Source organism: Rhinoderma darwinii, chromosome 5 (assembly GCF_050947455.1).
Source record: "Rhinoderma darwinii isolate aRhiDar2 chromosome 5, aRhiDar2.hap1, whole genome shotgun sequence".
Lineage (NCBI taxonomy): Eukaryota > Metazoa > Chordata > Amphibia > Anura > Rhinodermatidae > Rhinoderma > Rhinoderma darwinii.
In genome coordinates, this window is record NC_134691.1 from 87,997,927 (window position 1) to 88,022,279 (window position 24,353).

The window sequence follows — 24,353 nt, forward strand, 5'->3', positions numbered from 1 at the left end:
AGGTCTGAACATGTAGGACCCCTAAATAGTGGTAATGGGGAGTTGGTCACTGGGGATCAAGAGAAGGCAGAGTTACTAAATGGGTTCTTTAGCTCTGTATATGCAATAGAAGAAAGAGCAGCTGATGTAGCCGGTGCTAGTGCTGTTAATACATCAATTAATATACTGAATTGGCTGAATGTAGATATGCTCCAAGCTATGTTAAATAAAATAAATGTGCACAAGGCCCCGAGACCAGATGGTTTACACCCTAGAGTTCTTAAAGAGCTTAGTTCAGTTACTTCTGTCCCCCTCCATAATATTTAGAGATTCTCTAGTGACTGGTATAGTGCCAAGAGACTGGCGCAGGGCAAATGTGGTGCCTTTTTTCAAAAGGGCTCTAGGTCTTCCCCGGGTAATTATAGACCAGTTAGCTTAACATCAATCATGGGAAAAATGTTTGAGGGGCTATTAAGGGACTATATACAGGATTTTGTGACAAAAAAAATAGTATTATAAGTATTACAGCCAGCACGGTTTTACGAAGGACAGAAGTTGGCAAACTAACCTGATCTGTTTTTATGAAGAAGTGAGCATAAGCCTAGACAGAGGGGCCGCTGTGTATATAGTGTTTTTGGACTTTGCAAAGGCATTTGACACTGTCCCTCATAGACGTCTAATGGGTAAATTAAGGACTATTGGTTTAGAAAGTATAGTTTGTAATTGGATTGAGAATTGGCTCAAGGACCGTACCCAGAGAGTTGTGGCAATGATTCCTACTCTGAATGGTCACTGCTTATAAGTGGTGCACCCATGGCCGGCCTTAGCTACGTGCGACCTGTCCAGTCGCAGAGGGTGCAGGCTGCCACACTGTTAGGGGGGCGCCAGCGGGTAAATATTCCCCACGCTGCGGCTACTGCTCTGGGCGCCAGCTTGTCAGGTGTCACTCACTGACCTCAATACTGGCTGCCCCGTGCCGTGACTACCGCTCACCCACTCCCCTGCTTCCCCCTCCTTGTCTTACGTCCTGAGTGATGATCAGGCGTGATGACATCACTCAGCACGCAAGACAGGGAGGAGATTATCTTACCATGCGTTCCTGCTCTGGCATGAACCACTATTTCCCCAGGGCACATCTCCAGCAGCATCAGTGGGCACAGTGCACTGTAAGAAGCCCAGCAGGTCAGTCAGACTGTGGCCTTTGGTTGCATAGGGGGAATAATGGGGGTCTAAAAATAGCAAATAGGAGGTAGTATTCAGTGCCACCTTGGTGCCCATTTGCCACTTATTGCACATTTATTGTTCTGTGACAAAGGGTGCTAAGGGGGCAGTAAATGGCAAATATGCATCATAGGGGCACTGAACGTAAGGACACTAAAGAGGAAATAAGTGGCAAATGGGCACCAAGGTGGCACTGAATGACACTGGTAATAAATGTCAGATGGGCACAATATTCAGTTGTTCCATAGTGCACATTTATCAATTGTTGCCTTTTTAGACCCTGTACACATTACATTAAAGGGGTTAAAAAGAAATTCTATTGAAGCAGTAGAGGAGAAGTTAAAATAAATAAGAACTTATACTTACCTCCCTCTTCCCAAACGTTCCTGCGCCGGGGGCTACCGTCACCTCTGTTCACTGTTTGTATACAGAGCAGCTGCAGCGGTGATGTACTGTTGACGTGATGTCGCCACTGCAGCCGCTCTATATACAAAATGAGAACAGAGGTGACGGGAGCCCCCAATGCAGGAACATCTGGGAAGAGAGAGGTAAGTTTGGGCTGCTTTCTTATTTTAACCCTTCCATTACTGAGACATTTTTTGCTTTTTCATATTCGCTTATCACTCCCCGCATTCCTAGAGCCATAACTTTTTTTTATTTTTCCGTCAATAGGGTGTTGTGTGGGCTTATTTTTTGCGGCATGAGTTGTAGTTTCTATTGCCACCATTTAAAGTACCATATCATGTACTGGGAAACTGAAAAAAATTCTTTGTGTGCTGAAATTGAAAAAAACTGATTCCTCCATAGTTTTTGGGGTTTCGATTTTACGGCTTTCATCGTGCGGTAAAAACGACAACTTAACTTTATTCTGCGGCTTAAAATTATTACGGTGATACCAAATTTATATAGTTTTTTTTATATATTTTACTACTTTTGCAAAGAAAACTATTTGTTAAAAAATAAAAATGTTTTGTTTCACCGCATTCGGAGAGACATAACTTTTTTATATTTTCGTCTAAGCGGTGTGAGGGCTTATTTTTTGCAGGACGAGCTGTAGCTTTTATTGGTACAATATTTTGGTACATGCAACTTCTTGATAATTTTTTATTACATTTTTTTAGGGCTAATATGAACAAAAAACAGCGATTTTGGCTTTTTTTTTTTTTTACGGCCTTCACAGTGTGAAGTAAAAAGTACCAACATTGCCCACGTGGACAGCAGTTTAAAGAGGCTCTGTCACCACATTATAAGTGCTCTATCTTCTACATGATGTGATTGATGCTGTAATGTAGATCACAGCAGTGTTTTTTTATTTAGAAAAACTATCAATTTTGACCAAGTTATGACCTATTTTCGATTTATGCTAATGACTTTCGATTATTTTTTTTCACAGCGGACATTCCAGGAGAGAAACTGTCCGACAGTTTGGTGCGGCGCACAGGGCAGATACGCTGCGTTCTTTTACGCAGCGTATCCGCCCCGTGTGAACTCAGCCTAAAGGTAATTTCACATTACATCCTGCCCATCCGTGTAATGTATGCACCGGGAAAGCTCCCAGAACGTATGGTAAACAGTTCCATACACCCGATGGAGGTTAAAAAAGCCTCAGTTCGGGTGGGACTGTGCTATTTTATGTAGTGGCGTCCAGTAAAAAATAATTATACTGCACTTTTTTGTGTCCATTTAATGTATGCGACAGGAGCTTTTCCGCCGCATATGATAAATGGACAGACAGGACGTAATGTGAAAACAGCCTTAACAAAACATAGGCCTTGTTAACACTGTGCTAAAAACAACAATGTGTAAACGTGTTAAAAACACTAGTGTTTTTGTATAGTTCCTTTTAAACTACAGGTGTTTTTTTGCCGTTCACTTAAAATTCCCACTGACTATAGAAATTAGGCGCGTTTTTGGCACATTTTCTGCGCGTTTTACGTGCCAAAGAATTGACCTGACGCTTCTTTTTTCGCGACACATTTTTAAACAAAATGCATCGTATGCACTAATGGCGCGCTATACCATTGATGTCAATGGGACGCTTAAACCAAGCATTTTTTACGAGTTTTTTCGGCGTGACAAATACACAAACAAATGCACCAAATGCCCACAATACATAACAATGAGAAATGGAATGGGCGGCACCAAAGTGCAATTCCGCACAGGGCACCCTGTAGCCTAAAGCCGGCACTGGGTGCACCCCAGGGTTCAGTAGCACTATTTCTATATTTGCAGATGACACCAAGCTATGTAGTATTGTTCAATCTATGGCTGTTTTTCATAAATTGCAAGCTGATTTGGACACACTAAGTATTTGGGCAACCACTTGGCAAATGAAGTTTAATGTAGATAAATGTAAAGTTATGCATCTGGGTACCAACAATCTGCATGCACCATATGTCCTAGGGGGAGCTATACTGGGAGAGTCACTTGTTGAGAAGGATCTGGGTGTACTTGTAGATCATAGACTAAATAACATCATGCAATGTCAATCAGCTGCTTCAAAGGCCAGCAAGATATTGTCGTGTATTAAAAGAGGCTCGCGGGACAGTGATGTAATATTACCACTTTACAAAGCATTAGTGCGGCCTCATCTAGAATATGCAGTTCAGTTCTGGGCTCCAGTTCATAGAAAGGATGCCCTGGATTTGGAAAAAATACAAAGAAGAGCAACGAAGCTAATAAGTGGCATGGAGAATCTAAGTTATGAGGAAAGATTAAAAAAATTAAACCTATTTAGCCTTGAAAAAAGACGACTAAGGGGGGACATGATTAATTTATATAAATATATGAATGGCACATACAAAAAATATGGTGAAATCCTGTTCCATGTAAAACCCCCTCAAAAAACAAGGGGTAATCCCTCCGTCTGGAGAAAAAAAGGTTCAATCTGCAGAGGCGACAAGCCTTCTTTACTGTGAGAACTGTGAATCTATGGAATAGTAACCGCATGAGCCGTCACAGCAGGGACAGTAGATGGCTTCAAAAAAGGGTTAGATAATTTCCTAGAACAAAAAAATATCAGCTCCTATGACAATGTTTAGAAATTTTTCCCTTCCCTTTTCCCATCCCTTGGTTGAACTTGATGGACATGGGTCTTTTTTCAACCGTACTAACTATGTAAGTATCAATGAAGGAGACTAGACATAGACCGCACATCCACTGTATACTATGATCAATTGCGGCTAGGCAAAATTATTAAATATGAACGAGAGGTTCTTTGTAACATTTTGATCAAATTGTATGCAAGCCCACTTGCCACTTCACGGCGACCTCTTAAAAGTGGGTCCCTACTCTATCGGTTGCACCACCGCGTGGCGGTCACCGCTACCGTAGCACTGCTCCTGCAGAGGGAGCAACTCAGAGGCCCAAAAGCACCCATGCTGTACTTGTGGGGGGACGTGGCCCAGAGCCAGGGAGGCTTGGCTTGGCCTGATGGCATGGGTGCTTTTGGGCCTCTGGGTCGCTCCCTCTGCAGGAGCGGTGCTGCAGTGGCGGTGGCCGCCACGCGGTGGTGCAACCGATAGAGTAGGGACCCACTTTTAAGAGGTCGCCGTGAAGTGGCAAGTGGGCTTGCATACAATTTGATCAAAATGTTACAAAGAACCTCTCGTTCATATTTAAATATTTTGCCTAGCCGCAATTGATCATAGTATACAGTGGATGTGCGGTCCATGTCTAGTCTCTCCCATTTGATACTAACTATGTAACTATATGCAATCAAATAGAATAAACATAACACGTTATAACTGCAATTAAAATATAAAAAATTGTAGATGAACTCAATATAGCGGGCCTTACTATTATGAGTATCTATGTTAAAACATAACAGCATCATATTCACAGGTCTAGGGGCTGCACATTCACAGACAGCTACGACTGCACATTTGCAAACGGCTGCAGCTTCCCATCCATCGGAGCTTTCAATTCACTGACAGTGAGGCGAAGCGGACTACCAGCATGGCCGCGCTATCAACATAAGCACATGCAAACCAACTACACCTACTAATCAGGTGCACCAAGATGTCACAGTACTACAAGTACAACGGAACTGTGAGTAGTGCTTATCAGGCATGTAAAAACAGAAAATAGCCATTGAAATAACACTGACATTGTATATAATGGCATTGGAAGCGTAATAACATTCAAGTGGATATACTACATTGAATATATCATAAGCTGTGGCCATTATACTGTACATCTGGCATGGGAACACAGACATTCACCCTCTGATAAATACAGACACTCACCATCTGGTAATATTGCTAATATTGCGAATATCTGCATAACAACGGAGCAATATATTCAAACAAATTCCTTGGAGCAAGAATACAACAATAAATTAAGATCGGTGATACCGTACAAAAAACGCAAGTGTCTGAATATGGGTAAAAATCCTCATTTTTATTATAGACAACAATTTATGTTCATCAAATATAGTGGATTGTATTTTTTGGCAATAAAATTAGAATACGGATGATATGCTATTCTTGTTATACTGATACTTACTGCAAATAAATGTCCAATAACTACAGAAATTCCAATTGCAAGTGATGGAGATTTGTCCTTGTTCTTTGGATCACAACTTGCGCAAATAGTAAAAACTAACTGGAATGTAATTATAATTTCTATTAAAAGTCCATGACCAATGGAGAGCCTTTCATTTATCTAATGGCAAAAGAGCATAAAGTAAAAAAAATTGCTAAGATTTTAAGTTCCTACATTTTGGAACAATAAACAGACCCAACAAAGATATATGGATTGGTCGAGCACATATATATATTTCCCCAAATTATAATTACAGGTCCAATGTAACACTGGGCCAAACCCCCCCCCCCCCCCCCCCAAATGGCTAGCCGATTTTCTAAACTTTCTTTAAGATAAATCTAGTAGATTTAACCTTATGAGCCCCCTGTATTTACAAGCACAGAGTGTCCCGCGTCTTGCTAGGAGAAAGCAGGGTAGGGACTGTGCTCATGAGTACAGGGACTCATAAGGATATATCCGCTACATGGCTTTCGATAGAAGTTGCACCACGGCCAACCTGTACTTAAAATACGTTGCTTTTAGTTAGAGCAACATATTTAAATGACAAACCTGTTTTGCAATACCTAATTGAGAACTGATTAGATTGAAAATACTGCCTATTAAATTAATAGGAACTATTAAAGAAAATATCCACCTTCAAAATGCACAATTTGCACCACGAGTTTATACAGATCTTGTACTATGAATCTGACTATGCTGCAGCAGGTTAAATAATAATAATAATAATAATAATAATAATAATAATAATCTTTATTTATATAGCGCAAACATATTACGCAGTACTTTACAATTTATAGGGAACATGGACAGAAAATATCAGACATTACATAGTGACAAAGCTAATTTACAATTCAAAGCGGTTAAAGGGGTTATCCACTCTGGAAAATCGCTCTTGTTTAGAAGGCATTTTTAGCAGCAGGGGAGAAAGATGGGGATTTTCATTGTTGCTTCCCACAGACCATAGATCACATTGGTGCACGTGCACCTGTCTGAGGAAGAGGTTGGTCCAGTCCCGAAACGCGTAGCATTATTTTCTATTAACATTACACCAAATAAATTATTTATTTTTAACTGTAATACCTTTATGGTCTATGGGAAGCGCTGATGAAAATCTCCATTTTTCATTCATACTGCTGAAAACGTCTACTGCGGCCAGTCCTATAACGGACTCCAGATTTAGGGGAAGCCTTACTGCAGCCCAGCTACTTGAACATCGAAACAAATAAACATCTACGAGAGAGAGATTTTCATGCCAAACAGTGTTGCCCTATCAAGCATGGTCTTTTTTTGTTTTGTCTTCTCAGTAACCTACTTCTTAGAAGGGTCCCTTGTTAATAAGAAGATTACAAGGTATTCCTCTGCTGAAACCCACATCGATCAGCTGTAATCTGTGCGGAAACCTGGCAGTAAGTGCAAGGTTTCCCTGGTGCGCCACTACAGGGCAAATTAAGCATTACAAAGTGCCCATTGAAATAAATTAGGATGTCCCTGTAATGCAGGACCTCCAAAATGTGAGACACTCTTTGTAACTGCTCTCCCCTGTGACCAAGAGATAAGGATCCTGAACAGTGGACCCCCTCTAATAGGGTATATGAAAATGTATTTTTTAAACTGGACAACCCCTTTAAATTGCGACCCCATTTAGCGCTTTCTGTCTCTCCAATCTCCATATGTTGAGTAAACACATATGGAGTTCCATTCTGAGAGCGGGACCGGACACCCGTTTTAACGAGAATGGGATTTTATGGCATATAACCAGATCGATATGCCATAAAAGTCTGTGGAGAGAGAACCCCTTTTTAGTACAAAAGGCTGTCTATATTAACCAAAGAAAATAAAGAAGTATATTATCTGTGGAATTCTGTCCTTATAGGAGACAGTGCAGACACATGAAGGCAGTATATAATGATTTATTTGTTTTAGTGGAGAGTTGATGATAAATATATGATTGGAAGATAGATCTGAAGATCTTCATGGGAAAAGCAACTTGACATGTGTGGGTATACCGTATATTCAGGAAATGGCTACCTAAAGTAAACAATCCATGTTGTTATATATATTTACCTTTGTCACACCTAAGTATCCAATAAGATTGGGCGGTGTAAGTAGGTACAGCAGTCCAGCTCCCAAGATTGCTCCAAGAGATTGGGCAGTAATGTAAAATAATGCCTTGGCCAGTGTTATATTCCTTGTGCACAGAAAGGCTATAGTTACAGCTGGATTTACATGAGAACCACTGATGTGTCCAAAACAGTGTACCATGGTAGCAATGCCAAGTCCAAAGCACAATGATATTTGTACTAGATCCATTTGTTGCGGACTGTCTGCAGTACCCCAGTTGATTGTTGAACCAAGGCCAAGGAAAACAAAAATTAAAGTTGCCACAAATTCTCCAGAAACAGCTTTCCAGAATGACTGTGTCCATACACCTTTAAATGCCACCATACTGATTCTTACAATGGAATTCCTGGCAGAGAAGAGAAGATTGTTATGTGATACACCATGTTACCTTTATAATCATTGGCATCTGCTGTTGAGTGTGTAAATGTGAAATGATAATTCAATCTACATTATTAAGGCTACAGAAATTCCTAAGAAGAAGCACGTACAATGCATAAGAATACTTGGTCTTATGGGCAACATCTGTAGTATGGAATGTAGAAAGCTTTACCACACAGGGTACAAAATGACTAGAAGAACATGTAGTAGTTAAATGTTGAAATAGATGATTGGCCAGAAGGTTAAACTGTTGCTGAACTATTTCCTGGCAATTAATAGGATTATCTTTAAAGAGGATCTGTCACCAGATTCTGAAATCCCTATCTCCTATTGCATGTGATCGGCGCTGCAATGGAGATAACAGTAACGTTTGTTTGTTTTTTTAAACGTTCATTTTTGGCCAAGTTATGAGCTATTTTATATATATGCAAATGAGGTTTGAAATGCACAACTGGGCATTTTTTTTTCGTTATGTCCAACTGGGCGTGTATTGTGTTTTTAACTGGGCGTGTTTACGTGTATGACGCTGACCAATCAGTGACTAGTCAGCATCATACACTCCTCTCCATTCATTTACATAGCAGCGATGTGCAGCCACATAAACAGAGATTAACGTTAATCAAGTGTCCTGATAATGAATACACATGATCATCCAGCCTGGACGTCATGTGTATTCAGAATCCTGACACTTGTGACTCTTTTCTGTGAGATATGCAGCAAGGGAAACAAAATCTCGTTTACCTCCGTAATCTCGCGAAATTTCGTTTCCCATGCTAGAAATCTCAAAGAAAAGATGCAGAAGTGTCAGGATTCTGAATACACATGACGTCCAGGCTGGATGATCATGTGTATTCATTATCAGGACACTGCAGTAACGTTAATCTCTGTTTATGTGGCTGCACATCGCTGCTGTGTAAATCAATGGAGATGAGTGTATGATGCTGACTGGTACTGATTGGTCAGCGTCATACACGTAAACACGCCCAGTTAAAAGCACAATACACGCCCAGTTGGACATAACGAAAAAAACGCCCAGTTGTCCATTTCAAACCTCATTTGCATATATATAAAATAGCTCATAACTTGGCCAAAAATTAACGTTTTAAAAAACAAAACAAAACGTTACTGTTATCTACATTGCAGCGCCGATCACATGCAATAGGAGATAGGGATTTGAAAATCTGGCGACAGAGCCTCTTTAATACATAGATCATTATTCAAAATATCAAACTACAGAAGCTAAATGTAGACTAAATGTACTAGTAGCACAAGTATTTGAACATTTTAAAAAGCATTAATTCATAATTTGCAATATATAACACGCTCCCCTAAGGTCTGCCCTGGGTGTGCTCTACAGCTATCTGGATCGAGGCCTCTGATCAGGTAAGTTCACTGACTGTGTGTGTGAGCTGGGGGGGCGGGATAGCAGCTGGCCAACAGGATACCAAGTCAATGTCTATAGTTTGAATAAGGGTACCTGTGGTAATTTCAGACAGTAGCGATGGTAGGCTCGGATGGGACCTTGGCAGCAGGCAGACACCAGGCACAGTGTAACACAGAAGGCGTAGTATACGGTACCACGCGACTTCAACTCTCAATGGCACAGGAACAAGGTAACACGGGATACAGGATACAGGTAGAGGGTACGGGAACACTGGGAACTGGAAAACACTAAGGGACCATTTGCAAAGACTAACACGGGTAGACACAACAACGCTCAGGCAATGAAGGAAGGGGCAGGGCCCTTCTTATAGTCCAGGGTGATCATGGGCTAATTTAACATACTTTTCAGGTGCACACGCTCATGCCCGGCCTTAAAGGGCATAGCAAAGTGTAATCTCACTGTAAGCTGTCATTTACAGCGTGATCTCGCGAGATTACGCTTGCTCTGCTGTAAATACCACAGAAACGTTAACGAAGTGTCAGGATTGTGAAGAGACATCCCGTCCTGTCTGGAAGGAATGTCTACTCACTGTCTAAACACTTCAGTAACGTTAATATGTCACTATAAGACAGCACATAGTAAATAACGCAATGTCACTATGCGCTGACTAAATGAATGGAGAGAAGTGCATGACGCTGATTGGTCAGCGTCATACACTCCTCTGTACAACGCCCACTTGGTCTAAAGTAAAAGCACGCCCACTTGGGCATTAAGAAACTAATTAGCATAAAGCTAAAATAGCTCCTAACGTGGTAAAAATAGATAGTTTTTCTAAATAAAAATTACTGCTGTCACCTACATTACAGCGCTGATCTCCTTATGTAGGAGATAGGGCACTTATAATGTGGTGACAGAGTAAGGGTAGACATATGCCTTACTTCTACATCTCAGAGTACACAGTCTTCAAGCAGTAAGAGTTAAAGCCATTAGATTATCTCCTTACCGGTCCGTGCAGCTCTCCTTATCAGGGACATAGATAAGAACTATATATTGAGTTTATATTATATATTCAGTTTATATATTGCCATTTCTATTGATCGCATAACCCCTTAAATCCAAACTCAGCTTAATGATAACAACGATAACATAGTAGTAAATTGAAAAAAAATTTACTCCTTTCATATGTTACATTTTATAAAATAAAAGGTTTGTTATTAAATACAAGTTTTTATCTCTTCCCTATCAAATATTATTTATCCCCCTTATACAATTATACACATAGACCTGGGCTGTGTGTATGTATTATATATATATATATATATATATATATATATATATATATATATATATATATATGTGTACATATATATATATATATATATATATATGTATACTAGAAAAAAAAATTATTATTTGTAATCAACAAAAAAACATTCACTATAGTCATCTTTAATGCTTTTTGGCAATAGTGCTGTATTTAGGAGGATTTACTATAAACCCTGCCTCCATGCCTCCATTGTTATTGTTATTGTCCAGTGACCAGCCTATTTTGGGGCTTAACCCCTTAAGGACACAGCCTGTTTTCGCATTATGGACCAGGCCATTTTTTTCAAAACAGACATGTGTCACTTTATGTGGTAATAACTCTGGAACGCTTTCACCTATCCAAGCGATTCTGAGATTGTTGACACATTGGACTTTAAGTTAGTGGTAAAATTTGGTTGATACATTCAGTGTTTATTCATAAGACACTAGTTCACATATCCCATATGTCTACTTTATGTTGGGGTCGTTTTTTGAACATTCTTTTCGTTTTCTAGGACGTTTCAAGGCTTAGAACTTTAGCAGCAATTCCTCACAATTTCAAGAAAATTTCAAAAGGCTATTTTTTTAGGGTCAAGTTCAGTTCTAAAGTGACTTTGAGGGCCTTATATATTAGAAAACCCCCATAAATCACCCTATTTTAAAAACCTAACCCCTCAAAGTATTAAAAACAGCTTTTAGAAAGTTTCTTAACCCTTTAGGTGCTTCACAGGAATTACAGCAAAGTGGAGGTGAAATTTACAAATTTCTATTTTTTTGCAGAGAATCAGTTTTAATCAATTTTTTTTATGTAACACAGAATGTTTTACCAGAGAAACGTTACTTAATATTTATTGTCCATAATCTGCAGTTTTTAGAAATATCTCACATGTGGCCCTAGAGTGGTAATGCACTAAAACACCGGCCTCAGAAGCAAAGGAGCACTTAGTGGATTTACGGGCCTCCTTTTTATTAGAATATATTTTAGGCACCATGTCATGTTTGAAGCGGTTTCATGGTGCCAAAAAAGTAGAAACCCTCCAAAAGTGACCCCATTTAGGAAACTACCCCACAGGGTTTTTGCATAAATTATTGGAAGTAGGCCGTTAAAATGAAAATCGACATTTTTTTCAATAAAATGTAGGTTTTTTCATTTCCACGAGAACTAAAGCAGAAAAAGTGCCACAACATTTGTAGAGCAGTATCTCCTGAGTAAAACAATACCCCATATGTGGCATAAATGGCTGTTTGGACACACAGCAGGGCCCAGAAGGGAAAGAGCGCCATTTGACTTTTGGAGCTCAAATTTAGCTGGAATGGTTTGCGGAGGCCATTTCGCATTTGCAAAGCCCCTGAGGGGGCAAAACAGTGGAAACCCCCCAAAAGTGACCCCATTTAGGAAACTACACCCCTCAAGGAACTTATCTAAGGGTATAGTTAGCATTTTGACCCCACAGGTTTTTTGCAGAAATTATTGGAAGTAGACCGTGAAAATGAAAATCTACATTTTTTACAATAAAATGTAGGTTTAGCTAATTTTTTTTGATTTCCGCAATAACTAAAGCAGAAAAAGCGCCCCAACATTTGTAGATCAGTTTCTCCTGAGTAAAACAATACCCATATGTGGACATAAATGGCTGTGTGGACACACGGAAGGGCTCGGAAGGGAAGAAGTGCTATTTGGCATTCAGATTTTTCTGGATTGGTTTGTGGAGGCCATGTCGCCGTTGCAAAGCCCCTGAGGGACCAAAACAGTGGGAACACCCCAAAAGTGATCCCATTCAGGAAACGACACCCCTCAAGGGACTTATCTAATGGGTATAGTTAGCATTTTGACTCCACAGGTTTTTTTGTCTGAATTTATTTGAATTAGGCCGTATTTACTGGTATTTCAATATATAATGTCGGGGCATGTGTATGCTGTGAAGAGCAAATCAGAGTATAATAAAAGGGTACATGAATAATAAAATTAATAATTCATAGATGTGTGGTAAGCCGTGAAGCAATCCGTTATGCACAGGCCAGGTTTTTCGGGGCAGGTGTCGGACTGATAAGTGGTGCCCCTTCTTATGCCCCTTTTGCTACACGCTCTGCATGTTTTTTGGATCTTCCCTTCTTTGCAGTTTGGGGAACGATGACAGAAAAGTGTTGCTCTGGTAAAATACGGGCATCCTCACTTTCAGCAGATGTGCTCGGGCCCTCCCCTGCCTCGTTTTCAAACACAAGCACCTTGATAATCTCCTCCTGAAAACTAAGGAATGACTCTGTCCGGCCTGCACAATTGTATAGCACGTAAGCGTTATACAATGACATCTGTACCATGTGTACGGCCATCTTTTTGTACCACACCCTTATTTTTCTCATGGCACTATAGGACTTTAGCACTTGATTTGAGAGATCAACCCCTCCCATGTACTTGTTATAGCCCACGATGCAATCTGGCTTGTGGGTCACTGTTGTGGTACCTCGTACAGGGACAGGGGCGCTACCATTCCCATATATTGTGGTCAAGAGAAGGACATCCCTCTTAACACATTCTCGCTGCATAATGCACTGCTCTCACCCCTTCTGACATGTTGGCCAAGCAGTGTTTTAGGGAGGCCGTCTTTTGCGCACCGTGCCGCATGCTGCAGTATTTTTGGTGGAGAGGAATTTAAATAGTGGGATGCTGGTGTAGAATTTATCCACGTAAAGTTGATAACGCTGGTCCAGCAGTGGGTGCACCAAATCCCACACTATTTTCCCACTAACTCCCAGAACAGAGGGGCATTCTGGGGGTTCAATCCTAGAGTCCTCCTCTTCATAAACCCGAAACTTGTAGGTGTACCTTGAGCTACTCTCGCACAGTTTGTCAATTTTTATCCCACACCTTGCCCTCTTACTGGGCATGTATTGGCGGAATTTTAGCCTACCCTTGAAATTTACAAGGGACTAGTCTATTACAATGTTCTCTTGGGGGATATACGCTTCTTGAAATTTGGTGCAGAAATTATTAATTACTGGCCTGATTTTGAATAGGTGGTCAAATGTGGGGTCATCACGGGGCGGGCACTGTGCATTATTATTATAATGCAAAAATTTAAGAATAGCTTCAAAGCGAGTCCGGGGCATTGCCATGCGGTAAATTGGGGTGTTGTACAAAACATCTGCACAGTATTGCCCGATCTGTGGCTTCTTTACTAGCCCCATATGCAGCACAAGGCGTCTACAGGGATCCACTTAAAGGGTCTAGCATATGACGACGTGGGGTTCTGGGCAATAAATTTCTGGGCATATAGATTGGTCTGGGCCACCATTAAATTCTCTAAATCGTGACTGAAGAAAACCTTAAAAAAATATATATTTCTGTGTGGCCTTCAGTCTCAAAATGAGTTCCTGAGCTGCCTATTAATTCAGGGATCTGAGGCACATAATTCTCAGGGGTGGGGGGGGGTTCCACACGGGATCACTTAACTGGGGGGTTGCCTCAGCTGATGTCCTGGGTCGCCTTTGCGGGGGTTCCTCATCACTGGATGATGATGAGGAGGAGGAGGACAAGATGTATGGGGCGAAATCCTCTTCTCCCTCGCTGGCGGAATCAGTGTCAGAGGCCAGTGTATGCCTCCTCTGCTGAATAGACCCTTTGGGATGATTGGGACATTTTTATTATGAGGGTGTGTAGTGCTTGAACACGTGTAACAGTGACTTTATTTTTACACAGGGGTTTGTGTGTTGTGCTTTTACATGTGTATTTCAAAATTGCTGAATAAAAAGAAGAGAAGAATGAAAGAAAGAAAAAAAATGGAAGTATAAAAAATTTACTGAACAAACTTCAGTAACAAAAAATGATGGTAATATAAAACTGTAAAGTATTTCCTGACTACCTGACACTAACTAAAATTTGTGAGGTTGAATCTGCTAAAAAAAAAAAAAAGTTGTATAATGTTTACTGCAGTAAATTTAGGCTTAAACTCTAAAACTACGCTATGTAAAGTTTAATGAACGAACTTTAGTAAAAAAAACTGAATGTCCGTCACTAACTGACGCTAAATCTGTAACGCTATATATTAGTGCTAAAAAAACTGTAGTATAAAAAGTATACGCCAGTAAATTTAGACTAAAACTATAAAATTATGCTATGCTGGAACAGGGACTGGGAAAGGGAAATTCAGGAATCACGAGTGCTGCTGCTAAAAAAAATTAAATCAGCAGCAGCACAGTTGATGACGATGATCACAGTGAGTGATCACACAGCAAGATGCAGAAGAGGACGATCGTAGCACAGAAGGCCTCAGCAACGGTAAGTATTCGGTTCACAGACTCACACACCAGCTCTGCTCACCGTTCCATACTGGAATGAGGTGGGCAGAGCTGCTGCAGGGTGTTTGAAACGCCTGCCATGGCTATCATTGGTCGGTCTATGCAGACCGACCAATGGTAGCGATCAGGGGTGGGTGGCACCATCACTACTGCCTTACAAGTACATGGCAGGGACTGGTGCCGTCCTAAACATCCCCAATCCCCACCGTATCACTGTGCCCTGCAGCACAGTGATAGAATATAACCGCAAAAAGTCGCGATTGGCCGGTCTGAACTGACCAACCAATCACAGCGAGCACCGATGCGGGGGGAGTGCCACACCCCTGGGCCACGTGTAAAGATGGCCTGCTGTCAGGGACAGCAGCCATCTTTACTCTGTCACCGTGTCTTTAGACACAGTGACCACTTAAAGAGGCTCTGTCACCAGATTATAAGTGCCCTATCTCCTACATAATCTGATCGGCGCTGTAATGTAGATAACAACAGTGGTTTTTATTTTGAAAACGGTCATTTTTTAGCAAGTTATGAGCAATTTTAGATTTCTGCTAATTAGTTTCTTCATAGACAACTGGGCGTGTTTTTACTTTTTACCAAGTGGGCGTTGTACAGAGGAGTGTATGACGCTGACCAATCAGTGACCAATCAGCATCATACACTTCTCATTGTTCCAGCCCATTGTTACAGTATGATTGTGCAGTGAAAGAAGCTGGGCTGGAACAATGAGAAGTGTATGACGCTGAGTGGTCACTGATTGGTCAGCGTCATACACTCCTCTGTATAACGCCCAGTTGTTAAAAAGTAAAAAAAAGCCCAGTTGTCTATTAAGAAACGAATTAGCATAAATCTAAAATTGCTCATAACTTGCTAAAAAATAATAGTTTTTCAAAATAAAAACCACTGTTATCTACATTACAGCACCGATCAGATTATGTAGAAGATAGGGCACTTATAATCTGGTGACAGAGCCTCTTTAACGCTCGAACGTACCCATACGTTGGATTGCGTTAAGTACCTAACGACAACGACGTACCTATATGTTGGATGTCGTTAAGGGGTTAATGTCCAAGCATTTTTTTTTAGATTTTTCTTCATCGAATTCTAAGAGCAATAACTTTTTTATTTTTTTCCGTTGAAGAGTTGTATCCAGGGAAACGTTGTACTTTAATGCCACCATTTAGACATACATATTACTTATTGATTAACGTTTAGATTTTTTTTTAGGAGGGATTAAAAAGAAAATGCAATTCCACCAATCTCCTTTGCGTTTTAAATTAGCACTGTTTGCCGTGTGGTATAAATAACATAACAACTTTATTATCTGGCTACGTATGATTACGATGATACCAAATTTATATTTTTTTTAGGTTTTACTACTTTTTGCATAACAAAAACAATTTTTTTTTAAAAGGATTTATTTTTGTAGCGCCACATTCCAAGAGCCATAACATTTTTATTTTTTCATCGACGTAGTTGTATGACGGCTTTTTTTTGTGAGGCGACCTGTCGTTTTTATTGGAACCGTTTTGTCGTACATACAACTTTTTGATTTTTATTGCATATTTTTGGAAGGTGGGATGAACAGAAAACAGCAATTATGGCATTGTTTCTTATTTTATTTTTTAGGGCGGTCACCGTGTGGATTAAATAACATGATAGTTTAATATTTCGGGTCTTTATGGATGCGGCAATACCAATTATGTGTACATTTTAAATATTTTTTTTCAATAAAGCATTTTGTGAAAATGTTTTTATTTTTTTTTACTGGAGATTTTCAGTTTTATATTATAAACTTTATTAATCTATTTTTTTTATTGCACTATGGGAATTCCCTATGAGATTGCTTTTATAATACACTGCAAGGGCATGTTGAGACATGGCGGAATTCTGCAGACACTGTCCGCATCAATGCCGCACATAATCTGCATTGCAGATTCTCTTGCGCCTTTGCGTAAAATGTGAAGTAAAATGCAGCGGATTAGTCGTTGCCGATTCATGTGAAGAGTACATCCTGCTCTCTTTTAAAACATTCCATCTCAGTCTGGCTATAGACCTCGAAACACATACTGTAGGTCCAGCCGCCAGAATGGTGAAATATCCTGTTTGCAAAAGCAATCCACAACGCAGCACACATAACATCTGCAGATTTAATTTGCGTAATTTTGCAACTCCATTGAAGTCAATGGAGAAATTCCGCCACAAGTACGTATCAAGTCCGCAACAGCCAGTGTATGCTGCGAACACCAAATTCCGCACCGCAGCCTATGGTCCGCAGCGGATCTGTCCACAATGTCTGCACGAAGATAACTAAAAAGGTGTGGAAACCAATGGACAGACTGTCTGCTGCGGATTTCCAGTGCGGACTGTCCGCAGCGAAATTACACAGCAATTCCGCCACGTGTGAACGTGCCCTAATACTTCTGTACTGCAGTGTACTATGCCTTTCAGTCTCTGGCAGGGCCTAATAGGGTGACAAAACATACACTGTTGGCAGACCTACACAGTTCCTTCTCAATGAATTAGAATATCATCAAAAAGTTAAATGATTTCAGTAATTCAATTCAAAAAGTGTAACTCATATATTATATAGATTCATTACACACAGAGTGATCTATTTCCAGCATTTTCTTCTTCTAATGTTGAAGATTATAGCTGTTAATGAAAACACCAAATTTATTATCTCAGAAAATGAGAATATTAAATAAGCCCAATTTCAAAAATGATTTTTAATACCGAAATGTTGGCCTACGGAAAAGTATGTACAGTATATACTTGGTTGGAGCTCCTTTTGCATGAATTGCTGCATCAATGTTGCGTGGCATGGAGGCGATCAGCCTGTGGTACTGCTGAGGTGTTATGGAAGCCCAGGTTTCTTTGATAGCGGCCTTCAGCTCGACTGCATTGTTGGGTCTGGTGTCTCTCATCTTCCTCTTGACAATACCCCATAGATTCTCTATGGGGTTTAGGTCAGGTGAGTTTGCTGGCCAATCAAGCACAGTGATACTGCGGTTATTAAACCAGGTATTGGTACTTTTGGCAGTGTGGGCAGGTGCCAAGTCATGCTGGAAAATGAAATCTGCATCTCCATAAAGCTTGTCAGCAGAGGGAAGCATGAAGTGCTCTAAAATTTCCTGGTAGACAGCTGCCTTGACTCTGGACTTGATATAACACAGTGAACCAACACCAGCAGATGACATGGCTCCCCAAACCATCACTGACTGTGGAAACTTCACACTGGACCCCAAGCAACTTGGATTGATGCCTCTCCACTCTTCCTCCAGACTCTGAGACCTTTTCTTGACAATCCTTTCAAGGCTGTGGTTATCCCTGTTGCTTGTGCACCTTTTTCTACCACACTTTTTCCGTCTTCTCAATTTTCCATTAATGTGCTTTACTACAGCACTCTGTGAACAGCCAGTATCTTTAGCAATGTCCTTTTGTGGCTTACCCTCCTTGTGGATGGTGTCAATGACTATCTTCTGGACAACTGTCAAGTCATCAGTCTTCCCCATGACTGTGTAGCCTACTGAACCAGACTGTTGGACCATTTAAGGGCTTAGGAAACCTTTGCAGGTGTTTTGTGTTGATTTTCTGATTGTGACACCGTGAGACTACTGTCTTCAATTTTTACCCAATATTCTAATTTTCTGAGAGACTACATTTTGGGTTTTCATTAACAGTTAGCCATAATCATCAATATTAAAAGAAAAAAATGCTGGAATAGATCACTCTGTGTGTAATGAATCTATATAATATATGAGTTTCACTTTTTGAATTTAATTTTTGAAAAATCTTAACTTTTTGATGATATTCTGATTCATTGAGAAGGACTAGTGTATATATATATATATATATATATATATATATATATGGGTATCAGGGTGTTAGGTGCAACTTTCAACATACTTTTGAGATACAGCTGCTTTGTATTCTGTACACAGATTAGCTCCATCTAGCGCTGAGACCTAAATCCGTCAGGTCAGCGGGACTGATGGGTTCAGTGTCAGCAGGTCCTGCTTGTCTCTGACATGCAGGATCGAGCTGTTACCGATCACATATAAGTTCATAACTTAGATTTGATCGATAACAGGTGGATCCTGTGTGTCAGAGACACACAGGACCCGCTGACACCGAACCCATCAGTCCCGCTGATCTGACGAATTCAGGTCACTGTGCATGATACAGCTGCTCTGTATACAGAATACAAAGCAGCTGTATCTTTAAAAGTAAAAATCATTTTTAATAAGTGTTTTGAAAGTTGCACAAAACTCACTAATATACATTTTTATAAAAAAACAAAAAAACAACAACATTTCAAAGGTATACATAACCGTTAAATATTTTTAACTAGAAAAATATGAAGACTCATTTGCGTGTCCCGACACTGATTTTCAGCAACAGCGGAAGTCCAATTAAGTCTAATAAGAAAATAATTACTGGTTTGCAACATATTTGGCCTTCAGATGTGCAGAACAATGAATCAGAACTAATGAAATTACCACATCATGGTGGTATACGCTCTTTTACTTGGCTGAGGTATTTGCTGTGGTGTATGTGTTTATGACTTTCTTAGTACTATATATGAACATCTCACGCTGAGCAATTATGTAACTTTCTGACATAGACTGGAGCTTCTTGCTGTGTTCTGTAGATGTGCCAGAAATAATTTTTAAAACCTTATAAATTATGAGCTGTCTATGGTCTATAATCTGGACATCTTCAGAAAATGTTCAACTGCTCTTATAATAATGCGCATGATCAGGGTCGTAGCTAAAGGCTCATGGGCCTGGTGCAAGAATTCAGCTTGGGCCCCCCTACTCCTCCCCAACACCACAAGACCCCTGCCGCGCCTATGGCCAACCTCCTTGCCCAACAGTCCCCCCAGTATACTTTCAACCATAGCCGCCCCCACACAGTATAATGCCCCCCGTAGCTGCCCCCACACAGTATAATGCTCCCTGTAACTGCCCCCATACAGTATAATGGTCCCCATAACTTCCCCTATACAGTATAAAGCTCCCCGTAGCTGCCCCCTACACAGTATAATGCTCCCATAGCTACCCCCCCACACAGTATAATGCCCCCATACAGTATAATGCCCCCCATAGCAGACCCCATATAGTATAATGCCCCTCATAAATTCCCCCATACAGTATAATGCCCCCATAGCAGCCCCATACAGTATAATGCCCCCATAGCAGCCCCATACAGTATAATGCCCCTCATAGCTGCCCCCACACAGTATAATGCCCTCCTTAGCTGCCCCACATAGTATAATGCCCCCATACAGTATAATGCCCCCTTTAGCTGCCCCCACACAGAATAAACCTTCCATAGCTGTCTCCCTACAGTGTAATGCCCCCATAGCTGCCACCATATGAGCCCCCGATACAGTATAATGTCCCTCATAGCTGCCACCATATCAACCCCCCATACAGTAATGCCCCTCATAGCTGCCACCATATCAGCCCCCCTCCTTATACAGTATAATTCCTCCATATGTGCATAATAGAAAAATAATAAAGTTACTTACCTATCCCCACTCCCACGACGGGTGGAGGAGGAGATCCTTCTCCTCCTTTGCCCTGTGTGTTATGAGTGACTAGGCGCAGACAGACGCGATGACGTCACTAAATCGCGCCTGCCTGCCCCGAGCCGCTAATAGCTCACAGCAGTGAATGCTGGAGGAAGGAGCCATGAGCTCCTTGCTCCAGGATTAAATTCAACTGAATCTGCATCCTGAGGACGCAAATACTGTTGGAAGCAGGACCTCAGTGAGTGGTTCGCGACCCCCCAGGGGGAGTGCGACCCACAGTTTGTAATGTATTGTGTCCTCCAGTTTGTATTTGCGGTTGAGAGAGGAGAGGGGGGCCTGTAATTTAAAGCCACTCTCTCCACCGCAAACACAGACAGTACAATACAATACAACACACATACATTACGGGCCCCCTCTGCAGCTCACCTGCAGTCTTCCATGCTCTTCCGCATCGGCTCTTCCACAGTGGCTGGAACGCCCCCTCTCGTGACGTCACGGTCACATGGTACACTGAGTGTACCATGTGAATGTGACGTCTAAACAAACCATGCCCGTAACCAGGAAGTGCCGGCATCACGGCACATACAAACTTTGTATTAGCGCGCTGCGTGGCAACGGGGGCTCTGTTAGGCAAACCGTCAATCTTTGAGTAATTTTTCTAAAGTGTAATTTTTCTAAAACAATTTTTCCAGTGAAATTAATGCCACAGAATGCTGGCATCTATTCACACGTTATGGTCATGTAACAGTTTTTGCTGCATTTTCGCGTAATATTGAGGTGAAAAATTTCAGTGTGTGAACAGACCCTTAGTGGAGATTATTTTATAAATTCAAATTTACATTTTACAGTAGACAACCACACAATATTTTATGACCCTCTATAGTTTTCTTGTTTTTTGTATTTTTTAGATCATCAAAAACGTATACAGTTAGAAAACAGTTTCATTCCTTTTATAGTATACATTTCTTTTTTGGGGGGGGGGTGTAGGACAAAAACATGGTGGGTACATTACTTAACTAAGCCAATTCTGCATCAGTTCCTGCCATTATGGAATTGAGACAATTTTTTGCTAAATATCAGTTTACCAGGAATGCTGGGCCAATTCTCTAATTCTGGATTATCAGACATTGAGGAAGAGTTATTAATTTATTTAAACTATTTTTAGGGGATTGTAGATTACCTTGTTGTGGCCCACTTCCTCAAAATCAAGACAACTCTATAAATGGTGAAAAGGCCATAGGTCGTTTATCTATATAAAATACAAATCTAACTTTATTAATCACTGGACATTACATATATATAAAACAGGCATATCTTTAAGGGTGCCTGGCCCTACTGTTTGTCATATGTGTTTTTGTTAGATTGTTACAACAGCAGGGGTAAAAAAAGATCATAAGGATTTTTATATAAATGGGAATTACCCAGCTAAAGTGGCTGGGTCCCTAGAGTCAATGGGAATGGACTCTCTTAGAATGGTGTCCTCCGGTTAGGTGATCATGACTGAGGGCAGTGCTGTCACATGGATGTAAATAGGAATAATTGGCTCGCGATGGGTAGAATGTTAATGCCTTCAAGGACCCCTGCCTTATACATGTAATGTATATATATATATATATATATATATATATATATATATATATATATATATGTATATATATATATATATATATATATATATATATATAAAAGGTACCATATATATATATATATATATATATATATGTATATATGGTAACATATATAAGGTAGGGGTCCTTGAAGGCATTACCCATCATGTCACCCATCATTTTCTGTTATCTATAGTCCATAGATAGCCACACACCTGACTGAAGGAAATATGGGAGGATGCCAAGCCATTTTTCAGCTGCTGAGTGGAGAACCTATTTTACACTATTTACTATTTAGGAAAATAATTATATCAAATGTCACAGTTACCGCTATCATCCACATTACACAGAAATAGTTGAAGATTTGGTTAGTTATATATCATATTGTTACCACGTCTAAATAATTATATTTATGCCACTTTATTGAAATAATAGTTTCAAAGCATACCACTTCAGGATAACTAAATACATCGTTTTCTCTGTAAATATATTTCTTTATTGAATATTTCAGCTAGACAATTCATAAACAGCATTTCAAACAATATAATTTCTGCATTTTACCTTAAAGTGTGCAATCCTGTGCTGCTCTACAATTCAGTTTTCCTTTTTATTAAAAGACTCTCTGCTTTCCAATAACGTTCCATACAACACCATCATATCACCGCTGGGTCCTCCCACAGAGGAGACTCCATCTGTCATCTCTCCTCCACTTCACCTTCTTGTAAGTAATTACAGATAAACACCTGCTCCACAGATCAGTGACTCAATGGCTTCTAGGTGATGTATATGTAACTATATATGTAATCACAACAACATATCATTCACAAACGCTACTTACAGCAGTTATCATTGTATAGTATGCAGCTTTATGTCAATCAATCCATGATAACACTAGTCTTCCTGCTGCTCTTCAAAAAGAGGTTCTGCAGCACTGTGAAGCTGAAGTTATAACATACCCACTACTGTAGACTGTAGATATTACAAGTTACTAATGTTCTAGCGTTCTGTGAACTATATACATATGGGCCCCCACACCACACAGATGAATGCTGATTTCGGCATGATCGATCAACCATCTAACGTGTATGGGGGTGTACCGACTCTCACCCGACAGCAGATGTCAAGCGAATAAAGGGTCGGGCATGCTGTATTTAAGCATGCCAGATCCTTTTGTTGTCACAAAAGATATGTCCCCCCCCCCCCCCAAAAAAAAAATGTAAAATTCAAATAAAATATAACTGACAAGGTTAGATGCAGCGCCTCAGCATTACACTGTCTCTGGATATACTTTATAATGAAAATCTGTGGCCTACACATAACTTGCCCCTTTAAAAGCACTATGTTTGATAATATACCTCTAAATAATACAGTCATACGCTTACCAAATTATACCAATGATTTTACAGTGATTTGTTTGTTTGTAATATGAGTGTAGGGACTCGCAAGATGATGACGCTTGATGCGGGTTGCGAGCTTGCGTATTTTGGCCAAAATATTAACAAATACCTCATCCATGTTTATCATGGATATTTTTCCAGGATGCAGCCAGACCTTGTGATGTTGGGGAAGAATGGGGTGTCAGTACTTTGGGTGGTACACTTAGAAGGTGCTGGGCAGCCCGCCTGATCTAATAGTATGAGCGTATCTAATAGGTTGTAAGCCAGCATGGTGCAATATACATAACCGTGCGAATAGCACCCTTATGGAAGCCTTATCTGTGTGCAATGATAATAATATGCAGCCACCATCCTCATAAATTGTAGGCATGAGAGTGGCTGTTCAGCAGTATTTTGCATCTGTGTAACCTTCCTCCATGTAGCATTGTGCTTGTCTGCATCCTGCTGGGAACTGGTGTTTGAACCTGCCCTTGTATCAGTAAGTATGGTCTTTTTCAGTGATTTAAAATAATACCACTATACAAGGAACAAATATCACCATACTGGTATTGAATAAAAGCCAGTATACCAAGACAAATATTAACAAT

At 40.3% G+C, this 24,353-nt stretch overlaps 1 protein-coding gene across 1 annotated transcript in view; it reads right to left on the bottom strand.

Moving 5' to 3' along the window:
* LOC142652668 (aquaporin-4-like) overlaps nt 1–8,199 on the bottom strand; it is a 29,668-nt gene extending 21,469 nt beyond the window's left edge. Inside the window, exons 1-2 of the mRNA XM_075828329.1 lie at nt 7,810–8,199; nt 5,707–5,865 (exon numbers count right to left, since the gene is read on the bottom strand). Of these exons, the coding sequence (XP_075684444.1) occupies nt 5,707–5,865; nt 7,810–8,190 (540 nt within the window). The 5' untranslated portion in view covers nt 8,191–8,199. The remainder of the gene's footprint in view (nt 1–5,706; nt 5,866–7,809) is intronic.
* Nucleotides 8,200–24,353: the final 16,154 nt, after the last annotated feature.